Source organism: Puma concolor, chromosome B2, assembly GCF_028749965.1.
Source record: "Puma concolor isolate L17-30 chromosome B2, mPumCon1.1.hap2, whole genome shotgun sequence".
NCBI classification, from domain to species: domain Eukaryota; kingdom Metazoa; phylum Chordata; class Mammalia; order Carnivora; family Felidae; genus Puma; species Puma concolor.
In genome coordinates, this window is record NC_141671.1 from 19,004,475 (window position 1) to 19,019,599 (window position 15,125).

Consider the following 15,125-nt stretch of genomic DNA (forward strand, 5'->3'; position numbering starts at 1 on the left):
CCTTTAACATTTCCTTGATTGGAGATCTAGTAGTAATGAACTCTCCAGTTTTTGTCTTTTGAGAAATGTTTTTATCTCTCCTTCATATCTAAAGGATAGCTCCTCCGGGTATAGTATTCTTGGCTGACAGGCTTTACTTTCATTTAAATATTTTGAGTATTTCATCCTGCTCTCTGCTGGCCTGCAAAGTTTTTGCTGAGAAATTGTGCAGTAGTTTTATGGGGGTTCCCTCTCAGATGATGTCTTATTTTTTTTTCCTTGTTGTTTCAAAACTGTCACAGTCTTTTGACAATTTAATAATAATGTGCCACAGTGTAGCCCTTTCAACTTATTTGGGATCTTTTGAGCCCCATGAATCTGGATGTCGATTTACTTCCCCATGTTTAAGTGTTTCTCCATTATTTCTTTAAACTGTCCTTTTCTTTTCTCCTTCATGATTTCCATAATGAGTCCATGGCTCCTTGTGCTGGTTTCTCATTGGCCCTACAGGCTTTCTTCACTCTTTCATTCTTTTTTCTTTTTGCTCCTTTAACTGGATAATTTCAAATGATCAGTCTCGGAGTTCACCAGCTCCTTATTCCGCTTGGTAGAGTTTGCTGTTGAAGCTTTCTATCGAACTCTTCAGTGCAGTCATATTTTTGAGCTCTAGGATTTCTGTTTGGTTGGTTTTGATGGTTTCTACTTCTTTGTTGTAGTTCTCATTTTATTCATGCACTGTTTTCCTAATTTCAGTTAGTTGTCTGTGTACTATTATAGTCTCCCTAAACTTCTTTTAGAAGAACATTCTGAATTCTTTAACAGTTCATACATCTCTATCTCTTTAGGGTCAGTTATTGAAGTTTTTTAAGTTTCCTTTGGTGGCACGACGTTTACCTGATTCTCCAAGATCTTTTTATTTTTGCATTAGAATCTGCATATTTGATAAACGAGTCTCTTCTTCCAGACTTTACAGGTTTATTTTAGTAGGGAAAGATCTTCACCTGTTACCTCAGCTTGGGGTACTAGGCTGGTCAGCTGCTAGCATACATGGGCATGCAAGCCTTACTATTTGGGTTTTTAGTTCGGCAAGCCTACTGTCCGTAGTCTGAGGTGGGGGGTGGAGGAGGGGTGCCGCTGGCTGGGTTTCATGGGTTGAGCTCTGTATTCAAGCCAGGCTACTTGGTGGGTCACTGGTTGGATGTAGCTGCTAGCTATTTCTATAGTAAGGTGGGGCCCCTACCTGGCTCTCCATTACCTCTGATTGGGTTGGTTACAGGCTCTAATCCCTTAGAGGGTAGTGCAACCGGTTGGAATCCAAGACTAGGCAAGGCTGTGGGTTGTGCTCCAACATCTTAGTTGTGTAGAGCCTCAGGCTATGCTTTTCTACTGAATGGGACCACGGGTACTCTGTTCAGACAGGGTCATAGGTCAGGCTTTACGGTTGGATGGTGCCTCAGGCAGTGTTCTGTGATCAGCTGGGGCCACCCACTGTACTCTGGAGTTAGGCGTGGCTACAAGCTGGGCTTTGTGATCAAGCAGGCCCCTGGCTGTACTTTGCAGTTGGGCATGGTTGCTGGTCAGTTTCTCCGGTCAGATGGAACCTCCAATTATGTGGGGCTGGAGACTGTACTCTACAGTTGGGCAAGGTCACTGTCTGCGATGCCTGGTTGGGTAGGCCCACAGGTGTTTCTCCGTGATTGGCCAGGGTCATTGCCTGGACTCTGCCTGGCTAAGGTCACAGTTCATATTCAACAATCAAGTGGGACCATACGCTGGGCTTCACTGTTGGGTGAGATTGTAGGCTGGGTATTACTGTAGGTTGGGCTCTCGACTTCTTGGGGGTACTGTTCAGGCTCCTTGATTATGCAGGGCCAGAAGCTATGCTCACCCCAATGTTTATAGCAGCACTTTCAACAATAGCCAAATTATGGAAAGAGCCTAAATGTCCATCAACTGATAAAGAAATTGTGGTTTATATACACAATGGAATACTACTTGGCAATGAGAAAGAATGAAATATGGCCCTTTGTAGCAACGTGGATGGAACTGGAGAGTGTGATGCTAAGTGAAATAAGCCATACAGAGAAAGACAGATACCATATGTGTTCACTCTTATGTGGATCCTGAGAAACTTAACAGAAGACCATGGAGGAGGGGAAAGAAAAAAAAGTTAGAGAGGGAGGGAGCCAAACCATAAGAGACTCTTAAAAACTGAGAATAAACTGAGGGTTGATGGGGCGGGGGTGGTGATGGGCATTGAGCAGGGCACCTGTGGGGATGAGCTCTGGGTGTTGTATGGAAGCCAATTTGACAATAAATTTCATATTAAAAAAATAAAAATTGGGCAAGGCTGCTGGCTTGGCTTCCTGCCCAGGCAGGTCCTAGAATGTGATTTGCTCCTTCTAGGTGTCTGTGGCCGTGCTTCCCTGTGGGGCAGAACTGGAGGCTTTGCTCAGCAGTTGGGTGGGCCTGCAAGTTTGCACCCTTGCCCGGTTGGGCCAGAGGATATGCCCCATGGCAGCACAGCCCTTTGGCTGGGGATTCATATCAGGCAGACCTGCCAACTGAGATCCCTGGGAAGGTGGAGACACAGGGATCCACAACATACAACAACTGACACAGTCCACTGATACCTGAGCAATGGTGACGATAAGCCTCACCCCCTTCTCCATCTCTGTCTGATTTCCCCAGTTTTTGAGCTCCACAGATTCCCCCAGGGATGCTCTTTAGGTGAGACCTAAGTGAGCCTCCCAGGAAGCATCCCTCAATGCTTGAAAAGTTGATGTCCACCGTGGCTCTCTTTTTCCCACTGGAGAAACTGCAGGCCCAGGAAATCCCTGTCTGTTAGACATTAGGCTGACCTGGGGGAGGGTTGATGAAGTCAATGAAATTACTCCTCTTATTTTTTTTTAAATACTTATTTAGTTTTGAAAGAGAGAGAGAGAGAGAGAGAGCACGGGGGAGGGGCAGAGAGAGGGGGGAACAGAGGATCCAAAGCAGGCTCTGCGCTGACAGCAATGAGCCCCACGTGGGGCTTGAACTCATGAACTGTGGGATTACGACCTAAGCCAAAGTCGGACGCTTAACCATCTGAGCCACCCAGTCGCCCCTCTTATTTTTCTAATGGCATCCTTGGGCTCTGTTGTCTGGGGTGTACTTTGGCCTCACCCCCTGGGTTTTAAGATTTGTACAATGGTGCCTTGCCTACGGAGGTTGCTGGTTGTTCTTTTCCTGAGGGGGACTGAAGTCAGGGATGACCCATGTTGCCATCTCAGTGACGTCACTTTATCCAATTATTTTAAATTTTTTTTAATGTTTACTTATTTTTGAGACAGAGAGAGACAGAGCATGAGCAGGGAAGGAGCAGAGAGAGAGGGAGACACAGAATCTGCAGCAGACTCCAGGCTCTGAGCTGTCAGTATAGAGCCCAATGCGGGGCTCGAACTCACGAACTGTGAGATCATGACCTGAGCCGAAGTCAGACGGTTAACCGACTGAGCCACCCAGGTGCCCCGATCCAATTATTTTAAATTCTCTGACAGATCCCACATCTTGGTTGTGTCTGAGTCCATTTTTTTATTGATCATTTTATCTTTCGGACGGAAGTGTTTTATCTTATTTTCCCTTGCTTCTCTGTTTGCCACCTAACGTTACTTGAAAGTAGGTCATCCTGGGCGGGACGGTAGAGAGTGAGGCAGATGTTATTCGCAGCCGGCAACGGCCTGGCTTTTATTTTGCTGGTCTTTCCACGTGGGAGGCTTGGTTGGTCTAGCCAGCCCTTGAACTGGGTTTGCATTTTTTTTGCCGTTATGGTTATATCATCAGCGCCCCACAGGCTTGGGATTCCTCTGGCCTTAACTTATGCTTAGAATGGTTGGTGGTTTTTGAAATTTGCTCAGTGTCTCCTCCAGCTTCAAGTCGAAGTCTTTCCCTTGTGACTGCACGCAAGGGAGCATCTCTATTCATATCTTTTCTGGTCTCCCCGCTGTGCTTTGATGTTACCTGCGGCTCAACGCCCAGTCGCCTGATGGTCGGGGTGGGGGGGTGAATAGTCCCCCCTGGAAGCTGCTGTGTCTCTGGGTCCCAAGGGTGGGGCCATCTCAGATCATGTCCCTCTTTCTGCGATAGGACACTTCTAGTAGTTTGGGCCAGGATGTTTTCTTGCCCCCATCCCAGGGCAAGAGGGTATTTTTGTGTTCTCTTCTCCCAGCTGCAATGGGTCATAACCTTGTTGGGAAGTGGGGGGCAAAAGCGTTTGCTGCTGTTTCCCAGAAAGTAAGGCTTTTGTGTCTGAGAGGAGAAAAAGGTGGAGTATCCAGGTGGGGCTTAGTGCTTTTCTGCAGTGGCTTCTTTCCATAACAAAGGAGAATTTCTCGACCAGTGGTTCTCAACTGCAGTTTTGGATTGGGTAGTTCTTTGAAATAGGGTGCTAGTCTATGCACAGCCAATGGTTAGCAACATTCCTGGCCTCTAACCACAGGGTACAAATAGCACCCCCCCTCCCAGATATGTCAATTAAAAATGTTGGGGCGCCTGGGTGGCTCAGTTGGTTAAGCATCAGACTTTGGCTAAGGTCACGATCTCATGGTTTGTGGGTTTGAGCCCCACGTCAGGCTCTGTGCTGACAGCTCAGGCCTGGAGCCTCCTTGGGATTCTGTGTCTCCCTCTTGCTCTCTACTCCTTTCCCACTTGGACTCTCTCTTTCTCTCAAAAAAAAAAATGAACTTTAAAAAATGTCTCCAGATGTTGCATAATTTCCTCTTGGAGGTATAATTGTTCCCCGTTTAGCACCACTGCTCTGAACTCTTGCCTTGTTCCCAGTCTTTCTTCTGAGAACCCAGGAGGTCCATGGAGAAGTGTCTGTGAATGGGTGTGAATGCCCCTTGTGTTTGATGATCCCTCAATCCCTTGAGTTCTATATTCTCACACTAGATCACATTCAGACTTTAGAGACTTGTTTGCCATTTGCAGCTGAATTTTTACCGGCTTCTGTGGGGGCCTTGCATGTGCCTCAGTAAGCACATACCCGCATCCTGTTACTCCTTCGGAGCACCTGCCTTTGCCTAGATTTTGGGTTAGGAGAATATGCCATGACTTCAGCTCTCTGGTGGGTTTCAGAAAAGTTGTCAATTTGTAGATATTCAGGATATATCCTGCTTTATGTTTGGGAGCAACACCTTTCCAGCTTTCTATACCCTAAGTGGCAGCCAGAAGTCTGACATGCATAGTTTTTAAATTTTCTCAACCATTATGCAGAGTAATTGGAGACTTTTCGAGGTTAAGCACCTTCCCCACGAGCAAGAAAGCTGAACCAATGCCTTTCGAGCTGTAAACACAAGTTCGTGCCACACTGTTATGCTATTTAAAGCAATAGTGTGTTTTAGGTTTCGTGACTTTCCAGGGAAGGTTTTGTATTCCACTTTTGATTTATTCTCTAACGTAGATGTAGGCTGTAGTGCAGAACCTACTGAGCAGGATGAGGGGAGAATGTGGTAAAAGCAGCTTGGTATCATGGGTGGGAGACCTACTCCTGTCTCTGTTCCAGAAGTTTCAAATCCAGATGCCTGCAGGCGCCAGACCAAGAAATATAAATGAGTGAAATGTGCTGGGTCTGTGTTCACTCTCATTTGCCCTGATGCTTGTGGCCCTACTTTTTTGATAGTAGCAGGGATACAGAGAAATATTTCTTTATAAGAAAAACAGCAGGGCGAGCAGAATGATAGGCAGGTAGTTTGTCTCTTTCTGCCCGAGCACTGGCAGAATTTATTTGACCTGCACAGATTAAAAAAAAATCTTTTTAATATTTATTTATTTTTGAGACAGAGAGAGACAGAGCATGAGTGGGGGAAGGGCAGAGAGAGGGGGAGACACAGAATCTGAAGCAGCCTCCGGGCTCTGAGCCATCAGCACAGAGCCTGATGTGGGGCTTGAGCCCACAAGCTGTGAGATCATGACCTGAGCTGAAGTTGGACGCTCAACCAACTGAGCCACCCAGGCGCCCCAATGACCTGCATATATTTTTTAGATAATTTTTTTAATGTTTATTTGTTAGAGAGAGAGAAAGAGAGACAGAGTATGAGCAGGGGAGGGGCAGAGAGAGAGGGAGACAAGGAACCCGAAACAGGCTCCGGACTCCGAGCTGTCAGCACAGAGCTCGACGCGGGGCTCGAACTCACGAACTGTGAGATCAAGACCTGAGCCAAAGTCAGATGCTTAACCGACTGAGTCACCCAGGTGCCCCCACAGATTTTTGTTTTTAACTGAGACATGCATTGTGACAATTCCTGGACGTGCCCATTGTCTTTTTTTAAAATTAATTAACTATTATTATTTTTTGTTTTTTAGAAAGACAGTGTGAGCAGGGGAGAGGGACACAGGGAGAGAGAGAGAGAGAGAGAGAGAGAGAGAGAGAGAGAGAATCTCAAGCAGGTTCCATGCTCAGTGAGGAGCCTGATGCAGGACTCACTGCCCCGACCCTGGGATCGTGACCTAAGCCGAAATCAAGAGCAGGACACTTAACTGACTGAACCACCCAGGTGCCCGTAGGAACATTCCTATCGTTTTAATGCCACCCATTCAAGTTACCTGTGTGTCCACAGATCATTTCATCCGACATTAAATATTTCTTGAGCACGCACTACTTGCCAGGCTCTGTTCTAGGTTCTGAGGATGTAACAATGAATTAAATAAGTTCTGACCTTACGGAACTTACATGTTGGTTTGTGGGTTGTAATAGGGAGAACGTGGACTGTAGACCAGGAGAGCACTGCCTAGAGAGCATGCTTCCACAGCTCACCATGGACGTTGACCCTCGCTTGCCAAATTTTTTAATTTTCCAAGAGAAGCCAGGAGTCAGATTTTTATGGCAGTTTTCTTATTTTTAAATAGAGGCTCAATATGTTTTAAGTCACTGTGAAGGTCAAACAAAACACGTTTGCAGACAGAATCTGGCTTGCGACCTCTGTCTAACACCATCTTTGCCCTTGCTGGTCTGCTTGAGAAGAAAAATGCAATGGAATGACAGCTGTAGCCATGTTAATTCCCTTCTCTGGAAGCAATGAACCAGTTGTCAGAGATTTGGCAATTCCAGAATTTAATCTGCAATACAAGGTCAACAATTTCAGGGAAAGCCATTTTAAAATCAGCACTTAAACGAACAACAAAAAAAACACCAGTGACTATACAAATTAGCAGGTGGTTATTAACCTAGGCTCAACAGAAGGTGGCCAACAGGTTCCTTATAAGCAGGTGATAGTGCAGTTATAAACCTGCTTGCAAGTTTGAGACTGGCTTTTAAATCGATTGCCACGGTCGTTCACTTGTGTTGCAACTGACATGCTACACCGTGGTCCAGATTTGTAGTCACAGTGAGAAGTTTGTAATGGCGTCCATTAGTTCATTAAATCCAACGCCCCCGAAAGGCCTAAACCAAGGTTTTTGGTAAATGCCTAGTATTTATAACTGTTATTTATTCTCCTTTCCTCTTAAGAAAGAAGCTGTTTTGGGCTGTTCCTGAAAATGTAGATATACAGACAGTTCAGCAAATACATCAGTTCTTTGATTGGCTCCATTTTTTGCCACTTACACGAGTGATCAATTTTTTAGAGGGTGTGGTGGCGACTCATGAATTACTAACTTGTTGAAATGATTATTTGCTGACAGATTCTACTCGCTGTTCTACGAACTTATTCTCACTTTCGTTTACCATTCTGTGCTCATAGTGTTTTTCCAACTCTCTCTTTCTATTTAACTCCTAATCCTGCCTGTTCCTCAGAGTCCATTATTGCTGCCTGAGCATCTTTCTCACTGATTCAGCATCTGGGGCCCCTAGAACTTGCCTCACGCCTAGTTCTCCATTCACCAGCACCCCCCCGGCCCCCCCCCCCCCCGCCTTTGCCACAGCACTTAGGAACCGACCTTTGGACAATTCCTTCCCATCTTGGAGGACTGCGAGTTAAATTCCTAGAAATTGCACTGGGAATATGCATTTGTGTGTCAGTATTTAGACTAGCAAAGACACCTTGCCCACATCATGGTTATGTCCTACAGCCTGGTCACATGTTCACTGATAGGTCTCTGGTGCGGGGCGGGGTGGGGGGGGGGGAGTGGGGGGGGGTGTCGATTGTTCTTCAATGCCTCTATTCTGCAGGTTGTAAGGGATCTGACCCAGCTGTGAGGGATCTGACTCCCACATTCCAGCTCGTGGATACACAGAGACTGAGACTCTTTATTGCAAATCATGCTTGATCTAAGCTCCCAGAGATTCCCAAGCAGAGAGGAATGCCAGGCCACACCCTTTTCTCATGAGACAGGGGAATATACAGTTTTACTTCTCCAGAGAGAGCTGCTTTTTATATGACACACGACTTGGTCCTATCAAACCACTTTCCGGGTTTAACGTCATAATTTTACATGAGACAATGTAAAGATTCTGACCTCATTTCATGATGTTACTGATTCATACTGTATTCTATCACATTCTAAGTATCTGTGCATAAAGATGTCTAAAATGCAGCCTGCTGTGAAGGGAGAGAAGTGGTTTGCCTTACTTGAAAGTTTCCTGAGCACTAACTTGACGTGAGTAGAGGCACCTTGTGTTTTTTTGGCTCGTACAGTTTGGATTGTATGCCTGCAAGATAACATTTATGATGACAATAACATGAGACAATTTACAAATCACAGGTATCTTAAAGACAAATCTTAACCCTTAGAATAACAGTGCTCGGAAATATGTGCTTTTGAATACACTTCGGTCCCTGTGTGGTGGCAAAAATAAGCAAATCAAACTCTAACTTCTGCTATTTGGCTAAAATTTCCTCATTTTGATGTGGACTCTTTTCCTTTAAAAACTTTTATACACACTTCCCTCATTTTAGGATGTAGTCAATATAATCTTTGAATCTTTTATGTTACTCAGACATAAACGAGTACGTTTTACAATTAACACTGGAAGGACTGAGATCTTTCATTTTTCAACATTGTTAGCCATAGAAGAGCTCATACGCACATTGTGAAGTGACTTTTTAAAATTACGATTGAGAGCTCTCCAAAGTAAAAAAAAACAAAATGTGTCCCCTGTATCATTCATACATGATGTACTTTGTTTTACTGCCAAATACCGATAACCATTTTGAAAGGGCAAATTCCAAGTTTAAAAGGCTCTTTTGGCGAATGCTTATGATAATCTAATAAATGCTGGGACTACATTGCTCGTTAAAAAAATTCTCACTTATTATTATTTCCACGTATTTTTGTAATCATCTGGTCCCAGACTGTGTTCTAGGGCAGTATTTTTCTCAACTGAAACAATATCAAATGTAATCGCTGGCAGATTAAACCTGATAATTTATCCCACACTGCCTTTCACGAAAATTTGTGTACGCATCTTTGGTGGATGAAGTTCTCAGAATTTAATCTGCTTGGTCCTTAAGTGCATATACTTATCATGGACTTTATCAGACGTTATCTATTTTTGACAGTTGCGACCCTGGATCCTGTTTTATAAAGAGATAATGTAGTACAGCTAACGAAAGCCTCAACAGCACATTTTTAGCATAATTTCAGGGCAGTCTGAGTTAGTCACCTCTTGGCATACAACAGGAAGGTTGGACTGTCTTAATCAAGTCTGAATTTTTCCCACGCATTACCTTCGTAAACCGTTTTGTGAATATTCACCGACTTTCAGTTTAGTAGAAGTCTGGAACAACAATAAAAACAGGACCCCAAATCAAAATCTGTTGGCTCGACACGGAGTGTTTAAGGGACCATTAAGTAACATCCTAGCTCTCCAGCCCCAAATTGCTTCATATCCCTCCTGGTCAGACGAATTTATTTTACTTAAAAAAAGTATTTTTTCTTTTTAATGTTTACTTATTTTTGAGAGAGAGAGAGTGAGACAGAGTGTGAGCTGGGGGAGGGCCAGAGAGAGGGAGACACAGAATCGGAAGCAGGCTCCAGGCTCCGAGCTGTCAGCACAGAGCCCGACGCGGGGCTCGGTCTCATGGACCACGAGATCATGACCTGAGCTGAAGTCGGACACCCAACCGACTGAGCCACCCAGGCGCCCCTATTCTACTTTTTACATATTATTTGTCTTTTTTAGGGGGACTTGATTTAAATCTGTGCATCGCCAAGGGCAAGGGGCCGAGAACATGGATAGAGAGGTAAGATGGCTATAACCGTAGTTCCCTCTTCTGATTTTTTCCTTTAAAAGCAGCCTTTCAAGCTTTATTTTTCATAGTATCATCCATGGACTTGAAAAGTACAGGAGGAGCGAGCAGAAATTTAGCCTCCTTGGTAGCACTCACGAGTAAAGAGGATGATTAACGAAGTGTAGCAGACAATGTAATAGCAAAAGAGAGTCTACGGAAGTCAAACAAAAGTGCCTTCAGAATTTCCAGGGATTCCCATGATCCATAATAGGACCTCACTGAGCCCGTCCACTGTTTCTATTTTTGATTAGATTTATAAACACAGCAGCACATATTTTCATGTGGCTTATCGCCCAGGGGCAGAATTAGGTTGACTGCCCTGAAAATGTGAGGCTTGTGAGTTTGGGGCAAGGGCTAGAGCGAAATAAGTAGTGTAATTGTTTTTGTGGCGAGACCGTGGGACGTCCTCTGTTCTGAATTACACATGGCTCAACCCTTTGACCTGACCAGACTCGGCCGTGGCTGACAGAACTCCTAAAGTCGCATGAGAGGGTCCATCACTGACGAGCTGGGACGTTATCTGTCAGGCAAGATGTGCGCCAGCAGCCACAGTGAACTATAGAAGTTACGAGTGAGACAATATTTGTGACCACCTTGGCTTCATTAAGCTTGTCGCCGTAGCAGTTAGCACTGTAACAGAAGGTGCCAATGTGAGGGATTTCTGGAATCCAAATGTCACACAAATATATATATGTATATATATACATATCATGTATATATATATAATGTGTATATATATATATATCCTGTTATTCTGTTTCAATATATTTTCAATATATATTCTATATATATATATGTGTGTGTGTGTGGATATATATATATAGTTTATATATATTCAGCATATTACATTGTTCTCATATATATTCAGTATATATTCTGTGTATGTGTATATATGTGCATGTATATATTTAATTTATACATACATAGATTTTACTAAATTTTGGATAGTCTTCAAGGATATTTTGGAAAATTAGCTGAACATTATTATTATGATTTTTTAAAAAAATATCCACAAGGTTTGGGAAAATGTCATAAGCCTTACTTCAAGTTCTTTCACTTAATTTACATTCTTTAAAAATAGATGGTGGCTCACTGATATAACTCCTCAGAGCTAAGGGGGCTGCAGAGGACTTCCAGAAAAGGTTGGAGAGAATCATGGGCTGGCACTTTTGCATTTGTGGAGAATGTGCTCTGTGATTTGCATGATGATATCACATACACATCTATCTAGGTATGATTTGGAACTCAGTCACTTGAATTTTTATTTTCCATCCAGTCAATTAAAAGTTCAAAGATAATACAAGCAGAGAGCGTTGGTTCACTTTCAGACACTCAATATTATTTCCCAAACCAGTCCTTCTCCTGTAACATCCCCCAATTTTTTTTTATCAACTTTTTTTTCATGGCCAATTTTATAAATTAAGGGTCTCTCTAGGTATTTTGTGCTTACAACAATTTGGAAATAACCTAGCGTTTAAAGTTTTTCTCTCTCATCTGCGACAATTGAATGCTGATTTAATTCTTAGTTACATGGCATTTAAATTTTCCTTTAAAGAATACACAACTTCACTGCATTTTTTTCTCAGTTGCATTTTTTTTTTTACTCTAGGAATTCTAAAACACGAGAATATGGTGGTCCCTATCAAATTATTTAGAAAAGGGGAGAAAGCCCACTAAAATATCCTCTAGGTCCCCCAACAAAACTGCATTCAGTCTTACCCAGTCTTGTTCTCATTAGCAATGAAGAGTTTGCTCTCTATATAATCCAACATGGAATGTTCAGAGCAGACAGGTGCAAATTGCAAGCTGTTTCACTTTGGCTGTTATCCCTTAAATAGACAAAGTAATAGACCGGGAGAACAAAAAAGGTTCCAGCTCAAGCTGCATAAATGAAAGTCTTAACAGGGACCGACCAGCTGGCTAGGAGAACTCAGTGTAGTGAATACTAAATGTTACCTTTTTGCCACTTGCCCAGGAAAATGGCTTCAATGACAGCCCCTGCCTTTTATGACTGAGATGCCATTCCTTCAAGACAGTCTTTTGCTTTATTGTAAAGGCAACAATGTGGCCCTAGTGGATGAGAACAGAAGCCAACATACCTGTTCCTGTTTACCATCATTACACTCCTCCCAGCAATTCAGGCATGATTAGGTTCCTGGAGGTGGACCAGATCCACAGTATTTCTATCCATGTCTATTTTTTTTTTTTTTTTTTTTTTTGGTTTTGTTTTCTGGCTGATCCAAGCAAAGCCCCACAGCAGTGAAACAACTAAAACAATCTCCACCACTCCCTCCTCCCCAACAAGATGAATCTGCTGAGCTAGTCTGCTGGAAAACACAAAACAAAACAAAACAACACAACAACAACAATGAAAAAACACAGTTGTTCATGTCAGGAACACCTAAATTAATTTCATGGAAGAGACGTGCCCTGCCAGAATGTGTAGGAATCTAAGGCATGTTTCTGAAAGGAGGCCCTGACTCTGTCATTCCTAAGTGGCCTCACATTGTGACTTGCCGGTCGTGCTCTGGAACCGCTGTCCGGAAGATGGAACTGTTTGGTGCGCGCAGAGGCCCCTGGCGAGGTCGGACTGTGAGGTCTCCCCGCGCACGCGAGGGGAGGCCGACAACCCCCAGCCGGCCTTGTTTACAGCCGGACAGAGGAAAACAGCTAGACACAAATGAGGGCTGACGGTTTCATCACGCACGATCGGTTGATCCCAGATGCAATCTGACTGCCCTGAACCGAGCGATGATCTGTGCAGTATGCAGTATTCACTTTCTTGCTGGTCTGTGCCCACCAGGCTGGCCGCGCCCCTCGGCCATGGCTTTGACTGCAAGCCGAGCTGAGCGCTGCGCTGGGGGGGACCCCATACCCCATTCCTCCCGACGACAATCACATTTTTTAAAAAACTTCCTACGTGTGGCTCGCCACTGGTTATAAATGAGTTTGTTGTTGTTCGTGTTCTCGACTCTGTCGCGGTATTATTACAATTATTATTTTTTCAAGTTGACCATGTTGCATGAAAAGGCATTTGTTGTTCTTTTGGACGAAGAGGATGTGTATTGTCCAAAACACTGTCAGGTCTTACCAATTCCAGGCAGGTTTTTTTTTTTTTTTTTTTTTTTTCCTTCTTTTTTTCTTTTCCCCTCTGTTCAAATCACAAAGTATTTCTTGCTTTCTTGCACAGTACGTATTCCATATTTAGGGGGATAACCTTAACAAAACATGTTTGAAAGACCGGATTCAGCACTATTTAAGCACACACGCAAAACAAACGTGTTCCCAGAAACTGCTTGCTTTGATTTGATGTAGAGTTAGGTTATAGCAATGAAATAGCAACGTAAAGGGCTGAAAAATAAAAGACATCAGGCCTATCTGTGTTGGTTTGGTCAAGATTTCTAAACATTCTGCTTTTCTTCAGGACTAAGTAGGTATCAGTGAGAAGCAGGAAGGTACCGATGATCAAATTTTGTTTCTCGATTTGATTTTTGAAATGCCATATACATATTTAATAGGTTGATGTGAGCTTATTAAGAATAATAACAAGTTCCATAAATAAGCTAACTTAACCAGTGGCAAAGAATGAAGGCATTAATGTGAAATAGAAGCAAAGGTTCGTTTGCAGAAGCTGGGGAGAGAAAATCTCATCAGGAAGGAGGGCATCTGAATTGAGGTGGGGTGGTTGAAGGTGCAATTTACCCCCTTTAAAGGTGCCCATGTGTAGAGAGGAAAGCAGAAAGGAATTGGCCAAGGAGAGCACTGGGAAATCACTGCCCGTTTCCTCTCGAACATGTGTTAGTAGTAAAGAGGTCACAAAATACAATCCCTCACTTGCTAATCCCCTCCAAGAATTTATCTCTGGTGTGTACAATCAGACTTGGCCTTCCTTTTAAATACGTGAACTCGTGAAAAAAATATCTTTGAGACCTTTTTAAACATTCGAGAGAAAGCACATAATTTCATTTGAAGCCCTTAGTAAGGAAATGAGGTCTATTAATAGGCCACATCCATCTACTTAAAAGCGTGTTTAACTGGATCTGAAAGGAGTTGAAGTCGCAGGATTACTGAACCACGTCAAGAAGCCTCCTATCTGCTGCCACTTTAGATGGAGGCTGTGAAAAAAAAAATCATACTTCACCCCCTGTCTTCCTAAATGTGGGAACATTCTTGCAGTTCTGAACTACTGTTTGTAAAAGTTTACCGAGTTTTTAGTGCCTGTCATCTTCTGCGTTTAATTTAAAAGTTGAGAAGGGATGTAAATTAGTGAAATGTATTCTCTCTTGTGATTTCAGCGTACATTTTCATACATGACCCTAATACTACACATCTTAGGATTTCTATCAGGTTGCGATGCTATTTTTATCTTTTAAATAGAGCAATTGCACAGAATACATCACGCTACTTTGACAGTGGATGTTAAAAAGAAATATCAGAATTCCTGAAAGCAAGAAAAAAGTCTTTACAATTATTGGACTTTTGTCTAAATAAGAGTCATTATGCATTTCCTTTAAAAGAAAATCTCGAAATACTAGAAATTTTTTTTTGGTGGGCGGGATTGTGATTTTTACCCCTGCGGGGCTCTCTTCACCACCTTTTTAGAAAAAAGATCTCTGGAGTACATGTTTTTCCTTGATTTCGTTTACAGTCACATTAAATACATTTTGTTTTAAACCTATTGCACACTATTTGCCTTATGTTTCAAAGAGGAGATTCTCAGAAAAACAGGTCCTGCATTTGGGTTGGCTACGTGGACTATTTGCTCCTAAATCTTTAACATGCTTTTACGATACCAGGCTATTTATGCAACCTGTTGTATTATGATTTAATTGCTTTGTGATATTTATAAGAATAAGGAAAGAGGTTTTTAAAAAGAAGTCGGGTTTTTTCCAAACACTGTAACGCAAAATGGCAATGTTAGAAGCTCCAGGAGAT

The 15,125-nt window shown here is 43.0% G+C and overlaps 1 protein-coding gene across 2 annotated transcripts in view; it reads left to right on the plus strand.

The window, feature by feature from the left end:
* The window catches only part of LOC112853414 (orofacial cleft 1 candidate gene 1 protein), a 200,033-nt gene that overhangs the window by 84,644 nt on the left and 100,264 nt on the right, over window positions 1–15,125 (plus strand). For both annotated transcript variants that reach the window (XM_086706313.1, XM_086706314.1), the window contains exon 5: window positions 10,082–10,142. In XM_086706313.1, the coding sequence (XP_086562439.1) occupies window positions 10,131–10,142 (12 nt within the window). In that variant the 5' untranslated portion in view covers window positions 10,082–10,130. The remainder of the gene's footprint in view (window positions 1–10,081; window positions 10,143–15,125) is intronic.